Raw genomic sequence first — 12,009 nt, 5'->3', positions numbered from 1 at the left:
ACATGCACTTCATCAGAAAGCTCATTCACGACCATGTTCTTGAAGTGCAATATTGTTCAACAGATGATCAAGTTGCAGACATCTTTACAAAGGCTCTCACAGAGGCGAAGTTTACTAAACTTCGATTTATGGTTGGAGTTCAGGAAGTTGTCACTAAGGGGGGATAGGCTCTAGTGCCTCCTTCCTTCTCCTATTGTGTCATATTTTTAAATCCTTCAATCCTATCCCAAGTTGTTCTTAGGGGGGATGTTAGGATATTCCGACACATAGGAAATAGTTAAGTATAACTTGGTCTAGTATAGAGTTAGGTAAAGTGTGTTTCTTTACTATGTACATTTTGTAACTTACAATCCGACGGTCACGATATGTAGTGATCCGACGGTTCATTCTCTCCTCGGTATTACCGACACTTGATCCGTGGCTTAACACCCGATTGGTCCATGATCTCTATTTAAAGAGCATGGAGGGTCATTTGTAGGTTAACCGTTCATGAGAGAAGCTTATGTAAATTTTCATTCTTTTTATTAATATATTGCCTGAAGTGGCCGCGTTGGCTCAGGCCGTGGACTGTTTCCCTCTTTGAGGGTTTTAACCACGTCAAAATACTGGTGTATTGATCTGTGATCTGTTTGTGAGCGGTGTCCTTTGGTGTTCTGTCTGAGGAACTTACCCTGTAAATTCCTACATTGAGTAGTGTCATGGAATAAATGCAAATCACTAGTAGGCAATGAATTATAACCAATAGTTGTTGGTAGTTTCCAATATGTAGAATTGAAAACCACAAATGGTTAATGGTTTTGTTATGACTATTTATTGAGTGCTAGGGTTGAAGGAAAATAGGGTGTGAATTTTAGCTTATTGTTATGTTACCAAAATTTCTCTAAAATCCTTATGCTAGTGATTAACACTATCATTAAGAGCATGAAGATTCTATAGTGTATTGTAACCGTTTCGTTGTTGAATAATACATTGAGTGTGCTTTAGAGTGTGGGTTTTTCCACTCGGAATGGTTTTCCCCAAGAAATCATTGTCTAATGGTTGTATGTTTTGTGTTATTTATTATTGCCATTTTGTTTATTTAATTTCAACACATTTGTCTCTCCTCGATTAGTGTAGGAAGCATATCATGCACTTTTTCTTCCTTTCACATACCATTTGGTATCATAGATTCATAACCTCCAGTTACGTCTAATAGGATTTTGCAATTACGGAGCTTTCCTCTTCGTCTAGGATTCAACTTTGAGCTTTGGTTCTCCAGTTCACCTGGGACTGTTGTCAATCTTCATCTAGAGCTCCTTCACTATCTCCTCTCTTTGATTACTCTGGTTCTTTGTGATTGTGCGATTTCTCTTGCCTAAAATTTTCCATATGGGTTTTTGTCTTGCATTCAACCAAAACCAATCCACGAGTACATATGCCAACAAAGCCACAAGTATAGTCGAAGATTTTAATGCAATTGATAATAAAAAATCGGAAAGGAGCAACTAAACATCCATTTAGAGTTTTCGTTTTCTTTTATGGGCCTCGGATGCTAGGAGTATCCCATACATCCCCCCTGCCCCCAGGATCATATAACTAGACCCCCCGATGGTTTGAGAGGACTGTGACACTGCGCAAATGCTCAATTTGCCCCCCTCACCTTCAACTATCAGACTTAGGATACCTTGACATCATTGGCTTCATTGTCAGATCTCTCCATCTCTCTGGATTGGTTCTTGAGTTGTCCATCTTTCGAGTGTTTGACAAACTCACTTAGTATTTTATACCACTGTACCTTTGTCAGGGTTTATACATGTGTTATGACATTTTACATATGTAATTCTCTTTCTTTATATTATTTTCGGCTTATTCTAAGAGATGCACTTGCACTCCCACATTGTATTCCTACTGGTTATATCAGTCCTGTTGGCCTACTTTTGTGGTTATTCATCAGAGATTAATAAAATTATCTTATCTCATCTTCAAAGATTGAAGTTTTAAACTATGTAGTGAAATTTGACTTTTTTTCCTTAATTTGTAATTTCAATAAGTCTTGATTATTGTTAGTGAAATTCAATCTTGCATGTTGATTTGATTATTTTAAAATAGTTTGTTAATGCATATATTTGCATATTTTAATGTACAATTATTTTCAAAGAAATTATGGGTTGTCTTTTTCTCGTCACTTCTTCGTCTCGGCATATCTCACTTCTTCGTCTGGCATATCCCATACATAGAGTAACTGGTAATGATGGATAAAGGTTGTGTCAGTCAAAGACCAAGCTTATTGCAAGAAGGCGAAATTATATCAGTCCTCGTTTGAAAGCTTTATGATATTCCTGATTCCCATCGTTTCCTACTTCAGGACAAGCACTGAAAAGAGTTTGCAACATGTTAGGCTTATGAGTTAGACCATTGGCTTCAGGGGCTGTTAGGATGCCAAATTTATGCTATATTGATGGAAGTCCAAGTAGATGAACTCACAACTCATGTCCAGGACATATTATGGGGTCCATTGGTCACTGGACACTGGAGAATAATATTTTGTATCCTCATCAGGTTCCAATAAAAAGAGATTTTTGAACCACAGAAATGAGAGCTTAAGATATAAGCATCAGCAGAAATAGAGGCACCGGTCAAAGATGGCAGAGTTTACCAGATTCTCCTCTAGGATCCCAAGGCAAATACAGTGACCGGCTGGAAGAGTTTCTGACTTTACAGTTGGACATTCCTCAAAATTGACCAATGGAAGTCGTCTAAGGGTGGTGTTGCACAATTCAGATTCCAGCAGTGATCAGTCCCATTCAAATCCGGGATTTCTGTTGGGGCTGTGTGCGGGGAAGGGCGGGGACTGCAGCTTGTGACAATCGACTGCCACAACACATTAAGAAGTAAGGTTTGAAAAGTATTAATACTGGAACCTTTAAAAGAACATTTTTGTTTAAATTCTCGTGAAGTAGCTAGAAATATTCAAAAAAAATTAAAAGACAGCGTTAGTAAAATATTTGGAAGTGTTGGGGACTTGAGCCCGGGATTCCATTTCAGAAATTTTTGTTTCCCTCACCTGACCACTTTTTTCTTTATATTTATTAAATCAAAAGGCCAAAAAGTTTTATTAAAAGAGAGGAAAAAGGCATAATGGCTAATACTCATGTTACAAGTGTGACTGAATTAGAAGCCAAATTTGAAGACTAAATCAAAAGGACCAGAGGCTAAATCCAATTGTGGGCTTAATTTTTCTCGATTGAAAAATGGATTTCAACATCGAGGCATTTGAAAAAATGATAATTTGAATGAAAGAATTGAGCTACTCCAAGAAAATTTCTTTGCACATGATATAAAAATAGTGCAACTGTAGAGGCAGTATCCTCTCTTGATCAATACCTGGAAACACTATTAAATTCCATTAATGAACAGACTCTCTGATGTTAGCTCTACAGGCAAGTCCAACAAATCAAGCAAATACAACCCTGAATGCATCATTATGGTGTCTTTGTATGTAGGCCCCACATATAGTTAGGTTAGCAAACCGTTAAAAATTGATTTGCCCAAATTGCATTGCAAGAATGGTCATGAAGATACAATATGGGCTAATAAAATTGACTGATAGTTCATTATGAACCTGTCTAAAAATGATGATGAATGTCGTAATACCACATTGCTGTACCTTGAATCCCTTGCTTATGACTAGAGTATATGGTGGTCTACCCGTCCTTAAGTAATTCAGTAAACTGTCTTCACAATGGATTTGTTTAAGATTATTTAGGACATGGAAGAAGAAAAGCTCTTCATCAAACTCGCTTGTCTCCAATATAAAGATTTGGTTGAAAAATACATTCAAGAATGGAAAAACTTGGCAGCCGGAGTCCATGCTTTTCTAATTGAAAAACTGCAAGAATCATATATATCTGGTTAAAGCCAGATTCAAGGAACGAATTGTGCTTGCTTATATTGCTGAAATTGAAGAAGCTTTTTGAAACGTTAGAATGGCTGAATTCAAGTCCAAGGCTTACAGATGTCTGGCTTTGATAGTATCACATTTTCTAGCAAATATGTGTCCCCTCAACCGAAGCAGCAAGTATCCTATGTTTGGAATTTTGAGAGCAAATATCCTAACGGAATTTTGGCCAATCTGCACTGCCGTGTGATGTTTTTAGAGTAAAATTAAGTCTCAAGCCCCGCTCTGCATGTTTTGTCATCTCTGATATATCTCTTTCCTTTTGCTAAAACCTTATCTCAGGTGCCTGCATTATGGAAAAGTAGTTCCATGGACGCTGAAACCAAGGTATTTTCATTAGATGCATGCATTAAAAAAAGTGCCAAAGATTCTGAAGTCACGGCATTTTTCAGAAGGTGTGCCTAACTTTAGAGAACGTGAAAGTGTCATGAAAATTTTGAATTTAATTACGACTTGTAGTACATGATTGCAGGTAGAGTGAATCACAACTCATGGCTTTAAAACTCATTAATGAAATGGATCCAGGAATGCACATAAAAAATAATTGATTAGGTGCTAATAGTGTTCGTACTTTCAACGTTGTTGGTGGATGAAATAATTATTCTTGGTTAACTGCATTATTAGTGACGAACTCATTTAAGACTTAGAACTGCATTATTAGGGATGAACTGAACCTGATATGAGACTTGCAGCAGTCTGGTACTCGTTTGCATGGTTTGTGTTGATTCCGTAACTTCATTATTCGGGCATGTTGACAGTCATGTTGGTCTCGACCTTTAGCAATAGGAGCCGTGAAAGTACTTTGGCTAGGATGTGCTGTACAAATTGCACCATTTTTTGCTTGAAGTCATCAAATTGAAAGAAATGGCCGGGAATAAATAGTTTGATACTGTCATTGCTTGATCCTTAGTTTAACAAGATTGAAAGTAGTGTATCCCTGCTACTATAAAAGGAGGTCCAATTTACAATGCTGGTAGCGATTAAACCTTCCAACCAGATACTGTGGTATGCTATAAACAACTCAACCAAGCAGAGAACCTTATGCATCTTCAAATATAAAGAGTTGATTTAGTATAGATTTCAGCTGCTACTCTGACAGAACACATAACACCAAACATTTAAAGGAGAGAAATGTATTCAAAAGACAATAAATGAGATTTGTTTTCAATGGCAGAATAATTTAAATTTTGAATGTATGATATTCTTGATGCCTAAGATTTTTTTGGTTTCAATAATTTGCCAAGGAAAGCTTTTTTTGGCAACTGTAAATTAGTTTGAATTTTTTTTTTTGGAAGAAAAAGCATCATATATATGTTGAATATTCGTTAAGCTACGTCATTTTTTTTTTTCTCGGTAAAAACTAATTCTATTAAGAGGAAGTATGGTACAATATGAAGTTACAACCAAGAGAAGCAAGAAAACAGGCAGCCGGAAAGGATTGACTATCCACCTCGGCCCCAAAGAGAAACCAAGAAGAGAGCAGTGCTAAGCAAGAAGTAACAAGAAGAACAGAGAAACAAGAGCAGAACAGAGGATTCTACCCAACGTGGGTAGAATCAACTATTCGGCATTTTTTTCCTTTCTTTTTACCAACTTTGACCCAATCAAGATGACTCTGCTGAGCTGGCATGATTTGCAAACTGAGCTGGGCTGACGGAGAGGTTTCCTTGTCTGAATCCGAGGGGGAGGACTCATGAGTTCTTTTCTGTGAGATTGGTGGGACAAAAGATTCCTCAGGACCAGTCAAAGGCGGATCTTGTGCTTGCTTTGTATCCATTCCTTCCGCATCCCCTTCCTCTTCATCTGAGCTGGAATCATAATCATCCACGGAGGAGGATCATGAGGTTTCCAGCTTTTGGATTTCGGCTTAGGATTGGCTTTCTTCTTTTGGGCAGGCATCGAGGGACAAGAGCTCTGAAGGTGCCCTGTGTGATGGCAATTTCAGCAGCGAAAGGCTGTGTTCTCGTAATCTAGGGACTGAGTCCAATGGAAGTCTCCAATTTTGAGATTTATCTGATCTGGTAGACCTTTGCTCATGTCTATTTCTGCACAAATTCTGGCAAAGGTGTATATGCCTTTTTCCCCTCTAGAGGTGTCTGTGGCTAGAAAGCGGCCTAGAGTGTCGCCGATTCCTTGGAATACAACAAAGTGCCATAGATGCGTCGGGAGATTAGGAAGTCTGACCCAGATGGGGAGCTTGGTGATGATTGCTGAAGAAGGATCGAAATCTGGGAACCAAGGGGTGAGGAATAAACCTGCTGAGCCCCAAAACCATGGGCCTTCAGTTAATGCTTTTTGGTAGTCTTCACTGAAAGCAAATACTACAATGAAGAAACCCTTTGAGCAGAGAAAAACCTTGCAGTTGTTGGTCCAGTTAGAGTGAATCCATTGGTAGAGATCTGCTGTGCGAGGCCATAGCCCATTGAACCTGCAAATAATGGCATGCTCTGCATACTTTTGGATTTGCTCATCCAGCGAAGGATGCATTATTTCAATGGAGGGGGTTTCCTCCAGTTTGTCCACCAGAAAAGGTTTGGGAGCCTGAGCTGGAGGAGCTGTTTTCTTGGGCTTCTGAGCATGGACAACATCTTTGTAAGAAAAAGCCGCAGCTGAAGATGACTGTCCAACAGCTCCCCCTCTCAAACGAAGGGTAAAAAAGATGGAGGCATTTCTCTTAATGCTGTAAAAAGAAAGGGGATAAGGATCCTCAAGTTGTTTACCTTCGTGGAGGAGTCGTTGAGAAGTCGAGGGAATCCCCAGCCTAAATTCCAGGATTTGCTTGAGGTCCTGCACTAGATCCGAAGAGCTTGCCCATTGTAGCAGAGTTTTTCCAGAAAGGAGCACGATCTGGATCTGGAACGAGGCAGAGTGATCAGACTGCTGCTTTCCACTACATATCTTCTCCACAGAAAAGCGGGCTGTCGCAATTCCTTGCTCCGGAGCTTCTAAGTTGGCACATGCCGGGAGAATACTGGGGAATGTCTTCGAGATTGGCTTCACGCCAGCTGCCTGCATTTGGTTAAAGAGCTTCATTGCCTCCTCGGCATGCCCATTCTGTGCAAATCCTGAAATCATTGCATTCCACGAGATCACATTCGGCCGAGGCATTTCCTTAAGCAGCTTCAGGGCTCTGTCAACAAGCCCATTCTGTGCAAATCCTGCCTTCAACGCAGTCCACGAGAACACATCCCTGCAAGGCATTTTTCCAGAGAAACCGACGGCCTTGTCCACACGCCCATTCTGTGCAGACCCCGCGGTCATAGTATTCCACGAGAATGCATCGTGCTGCGGCATTTCCCAAAAAAGTCTCAGGGCCTCGTCAACAAGCCCGGCCTGTGTAAACCCCTCAATCATTGCATTCCATGAGGCTATGTCCCGCTGGGGCATTTCCTCAAATGGTTTCCGGGCCTCGTTAGCGCGTCCATTCTGCTCGAACCCCGTAATCATTGCATTCCACGAGACCACGTCCTTCTCAGGCATTTCATTAAAGAGCTTCAGAGCTTCATCTATAAGCCCATTCTGCGCATATCCAGACCGCATAACCGTCCAGGATATGACATCTCGTTCCGGCATTTCGTCAAACAATTCGCGTGCAATCTTTACCCTCCCACATTTTGTATACATATGCAGAAGGGCATTCGCCACAACAACATGAAGCTTATATCCTCTCCTTCTGATTCGGCCATGGATCTCCATACCATGTTGCAGAGATGGCAAGGCAGTACATGCCGGAAGAACACTGGCGAAGGCGAAGTGATTCTGCTGGACGCCTGTTCCCATCATCTGGTGGAAAAGATACAGGGCCTCCTGGGGAGGGCCATTCTTTGCATAAGATCCAATCATCACAGTCCATGAACACACATCGCGCTTGGGCATTTGATCGAAAACCCTGCGAGCGACCACCATGCTTCCACACCTCTCCATTTCTATGCCCTCATAAAAAAAAACCGAATTCTAAGCTACTTCATTTATTACATGAAGGGAACAAATAATTAGTTTTATTGTTGATTACATATGATTGTGTCAATGTGTAGTCCTAAGTTTTCCTGGATTTCATTTATTTGTTTGAAATTCGAGCATAACAAACCTATCAAATTTTCTGAAAATAATTTGTTTACATAGTCCAGTATGCATCACTTTAAAATTTAACCTGAATTGACCATCCTTGGCCTTTAGTTATTTCATCTAAAATTAACTTGAATTCGTCGCTCGGCCTTTTATTATTTCATCCAAATCCAACCTGATCTCACCGTCCTTAACCTTTCATTAGTTCATCTAATTAAATATCTTTTGAGCTATGTGCATTTTTTTTGTATTAATTTTGCATACATTAATCAATATGAAATTCCTTGCAAGGAATCTCTTGTATGGATTTCTTGTTTGTGCCAACCCTTAATAATATTGTGTTGCTTTTATGCTGTAGTTTGTCAGATTTCCAACATCTGTGATGACATAATGGCTGCAGCAGAAGCACGAGCTGCCTGGCAGCGTACTGCAAATCGCTGTTTCATGCAGGAGGATGCTAAAAGAGCTCCAAAACTGGCTTGCTGTCCGAATGCAACATCGTCAAAGTCTCAGTCCGACCCATCTCACTCTGATACTGAGAGTGGAACAGATAATTCTTCTTCAGCTTTTGTACCCGTCAATTGGAATTCTTCAAACATTAACCTCTCTCCAGACACAAGATGGTGGCTACAGTGGCAGCCTAGTTTTGGATACCAGAGGGATTTCACCTACGAGTATGTTAAAGACATGAAGTGTGAAACTGTTGATATTCAGATGGAGGATGAGGTTCCTATGAGTTCCAAGTATGATGCCGATTGCCCTGAAAATGCAGATAGACATAAAGAATCCAGCTTGGATGTTTTTGCAGGAGAAAAATTGAGTGGCACAGAACAGTCTGCTTCTAAAAATCAAGATATTACATTCAGAACTGTAGAGAGTGAGAGCGTTGGCATGCAGAAGTTATATGATAATGAAAATGCCAAGGAAGATCCAAAGTCTTCTTATCCTGATTATTGGGATCAGGATTATCACTGGATGACTGAAAAGACAGAAAAATATGCAATCTCGGAAGGATATGAGAAATATGCTAGTAACATAACAACTTCCAAATCATGTGATAAAGGTGGGCCCTGGTGGCGCACTGCCGATGAGGATGAACTAGCCACACTAGTTGCGCAGAAGTCATTAGACCATATTGAGAACTGCGACCTTCCTCCACCTCAAATTATGCGAATAAAAAAGGGTCCTTTACTCACCGTAGATAAGATAACCTATGGTGGGTTTTCAGAGCGCAGTGGTCGATATCACAAAGGATCTTCTGAGTCTGTTGGACGGAATGTTTCATCATTCTTGAAAGCAAATGAACAAACATACACCTTTCAAGTTTCTAGAAGCATGGACTCACCTTCCTTGTCTGTTGCATCACATTATCCTTCAATAAATGATGGTGAGAGAACCTCAAGGTAATGTTTCCTGCAGCTTAACAAGATAGCTTACCAATTAAAATGTTTTTCCAATTTCAGGGAGAGTACCTTTTAAAGCCATCTGTAATAAATGTTCAATCCGTTTAGATTTATGTAAATGCTTGGTTCATCTTAGGTTTCAATAAGAAGAAACAAATTGTTTTTTTTCAATAGGCAGGCATTTGCATTCATCTTTAGACACTAGTACAAGACCGCCTGAATCCAGATTCCAGGCTGACATTATTAACAAGGAACTCTCGTGTTTTCTGTTATTAACATTGTGTCCTGGATTCTACATTATGACATTGGTTGAAACTTAAAATTCTTTTTTTTTAACCAGACTGAAACTTCTATCTGTTTTACTTTTGTAGCTCTGAGAGTACAAACAAAACTTGGAGTGAAAGTAGGCTTAGCTTTGAAAGTGATGGAGACAGGGCACAGTTATTGGAGGCACTTTGCCATTCCCAGACCAGAGCAAGAGAAGCAGAGAAAGCAGCTGCACGAGCTTTTTCTGAGAAGGAACAGCTCTTACGACTTTTTCTGAAGGAAGCATCACATCTATTTGCTTATCGGCAATGGATTCGACTTTTACAGACAGAAACTCTATGCCTGCAAATAAAATCAAATGAGCAATCTGTCTCAGAGGATCAGTTGGGTGCACTCTTTCCCTGGAGGTCAATGAAGCACCGACAGTGGGCTGGTTCAAAGGCTAGTCATAACAAACGACACAAAATTGGGCGGAAAAAGTTTGACATCACCGCATGGGCCATTGCTGTAGCACTGGGTATAGGTCTTGCTGGTGCTGGATTGCTCCTAGGATGGAGCATGGGATGGTTGTTACCTATGTTCTAAGTCGTCTTATGGAGTGTGCAAGTCTTGGTCAGTCAGTTCTTTGATCGCATTATGGGCCTTACTCTGGTATTGGGTTTAGGTCTTGCTGGTGCTGGTGCTGGATTGTTCCTAGGATGGAGCATAGGATAGTTGTCACCTATGTTCTAATTCTTCTCATGGAGAGTACAAGTCTTGGCTGGTCAGTTCTTTCATCACATCAGATGTATATAGTACTATGGGGTAGTAGGGAGGAAATTTTCTGGTTATGATTTTAATGCTAATGTGTAAGATCTCATTTAATTGGGTAGCTTCTATTTTAACTTGAATTTATTTTCTTGCGAGTAACTATAAAAATGACTGCTCCAAGTGTAGTTGTATCAGTGATGCTGGTTATTAGGCTGCTAATCTAGGTCCCATATTATGCTTGGTTGCATTGTAATTTTTTTTAAACATTACGTGTCTCATCTAAATATTCCTTGAAATCCATTCAGGGATTTCGGGCATTCTTTGGTTTGGCATGTTTTTCTATGCAAAGGAAATGACATTTCAGCAAAGGTGAATTTTATGGTGTGGAAACCCTGTTGGAAATTGGAAGCAATTATATATACTACGGCATCATTATATTATCGCACAAAGAAGTATATATACTGTGGCATCACTATTGCAGGGAAAGGTGCATTCTAACCCCTACCAGGGGGCATGTGCATGTGTTTGCATATAGAGGTGCATTTTACAGGTTACTAGGGGCAGGTGTTTGTTCTGAGGCACATTTTACAACCTAGTATGCGGCATGCGTCACATTTGTCCATAATTCTGAGAGAATATTTATACCAAAACTGTTATGTAAAAAAAATAAAAATAATAACTATTCTAGATCTGTCCTGGGCCTGGTTCTATAAAGCCACAAGCAGGATTGAATTGTGTTACATTTGTCAGTAATTCTGAGAGGATATTTATATCAATACTGTTATGCTATGTTACATGGGCACTGTTCTTAAGAGATGGGAAACCCGTTCCAATGGCTTTGGAACTGTATGGGAACGTTCCTTTTTCAGTCGGAGTTGCAATGGGAGCTTCCCGCATTCCGGGAGCTTTGGAACTGTATGGGAACGTTCCATTTTCAGCGGGAGCTGCAATGGGAGCTGGGGAAAGTTCCGGGAGCTTTGAAGACTGTTTTTTTGGAGTTCCGGCGTTCCCTGGCACGGTTCGGGTTCGAATTCGAGTTCAGCAGCGATTAAGTTCGATTTGAATTCGAATTCAAATTTTCCGATGAGGTTCCACATTAAATTCGACTATACATATTTTTCAACATATATATACATATTATGTGACACAAAATAATAAAAAATCTAAATCAATCAATAAAACTATATGAGTAAGAATTCTTAATACTTATTAGTAAACATACATGAATAGATTAATCATAATAGCATCTAATTATCAATGACATTAGTTAAATCAAAATGTAAACATACACCATTGTAGTTTGCAAATACAAAAAGGAATGGCATAATTTTCAATCTCCGAAATTTAAAAGAAAAGAATATGTATAATGTCAAATACTTATAATCTCGGAAAAAATCACATAATTAAAATATAATCAAAATTTAAACATACAAATTACAATAGAACTATATTGCAAAATCATGGAGAAATCACAAGCCACAAATCACGACCACGATTCATTTCACGCTCCAAGCGGCGGGGACAAGCAGCGTCTAGAAATTGAATTCAAGAAATTGTATAGAATACAACACGTAGCAGCAACACTGA

At 39.6% G+C, this 12,009-nt stretch overlaps 1 protein-coding gene across 2 annotated transcripts in view; it reads left to right on the top strand.

The window, feature by feature from the left end:
* The window catches only part of LOC149205988 (uncharacterized), a 72,584-nt gene extending 61,835 nt beyond the window's left edge, over positions 1-10,749 (top strand). The window contains exons 2-4 of one of the 2 annotated variants that reach the window (XM_089395247.1): positions 2,345-2,870; positions 8,361-9,405; positions 9,777-10,749. In XM_089395247.1, coding sequence (XP_089251373.1) covers positions 8,393-9,405; positions 9,777-10,257 — 1,494 coding nt within the window. In that variant the 5' untranslated portion in view covers positions 2,345-2,870; positions 8,361-8,392 and the 3' untranslated portion in view covers positions 10,258-10,749. The remainder of the gene's footprint in view (positions 1-2,344; positions 2,871-8,360; positions 9,406-9,776) is intronic. The other variant, XM_089395246.1, reaches the window with a different exon arrangement.
* The last annotated feature ends 1,260 nt before the right edge of the window (positions 10,750-12,009 follow it).

The sequence above is a fragment of the Pinus tabuliformis genome, chromosome 1_2 (assembly GCF_031772625.1).
Source record: "Pinus tabuliformis cultivar Carrire ecotype Pingquan chromosome 1_2, CPIR1, whole genome shotgun sequence".
Taxonomy (NCBI): domain Eukaryota; kingdom Viridiplantae; phylum Streptophyta; class Pinopsida; order Pinales; family Pinaceae; genus Pinus; species Pinus tabuliformis.
Note: the sequence above shows the minus strand (reverse complement) of the source record. Positions and strands in the feature narration are given on the sequence as shown.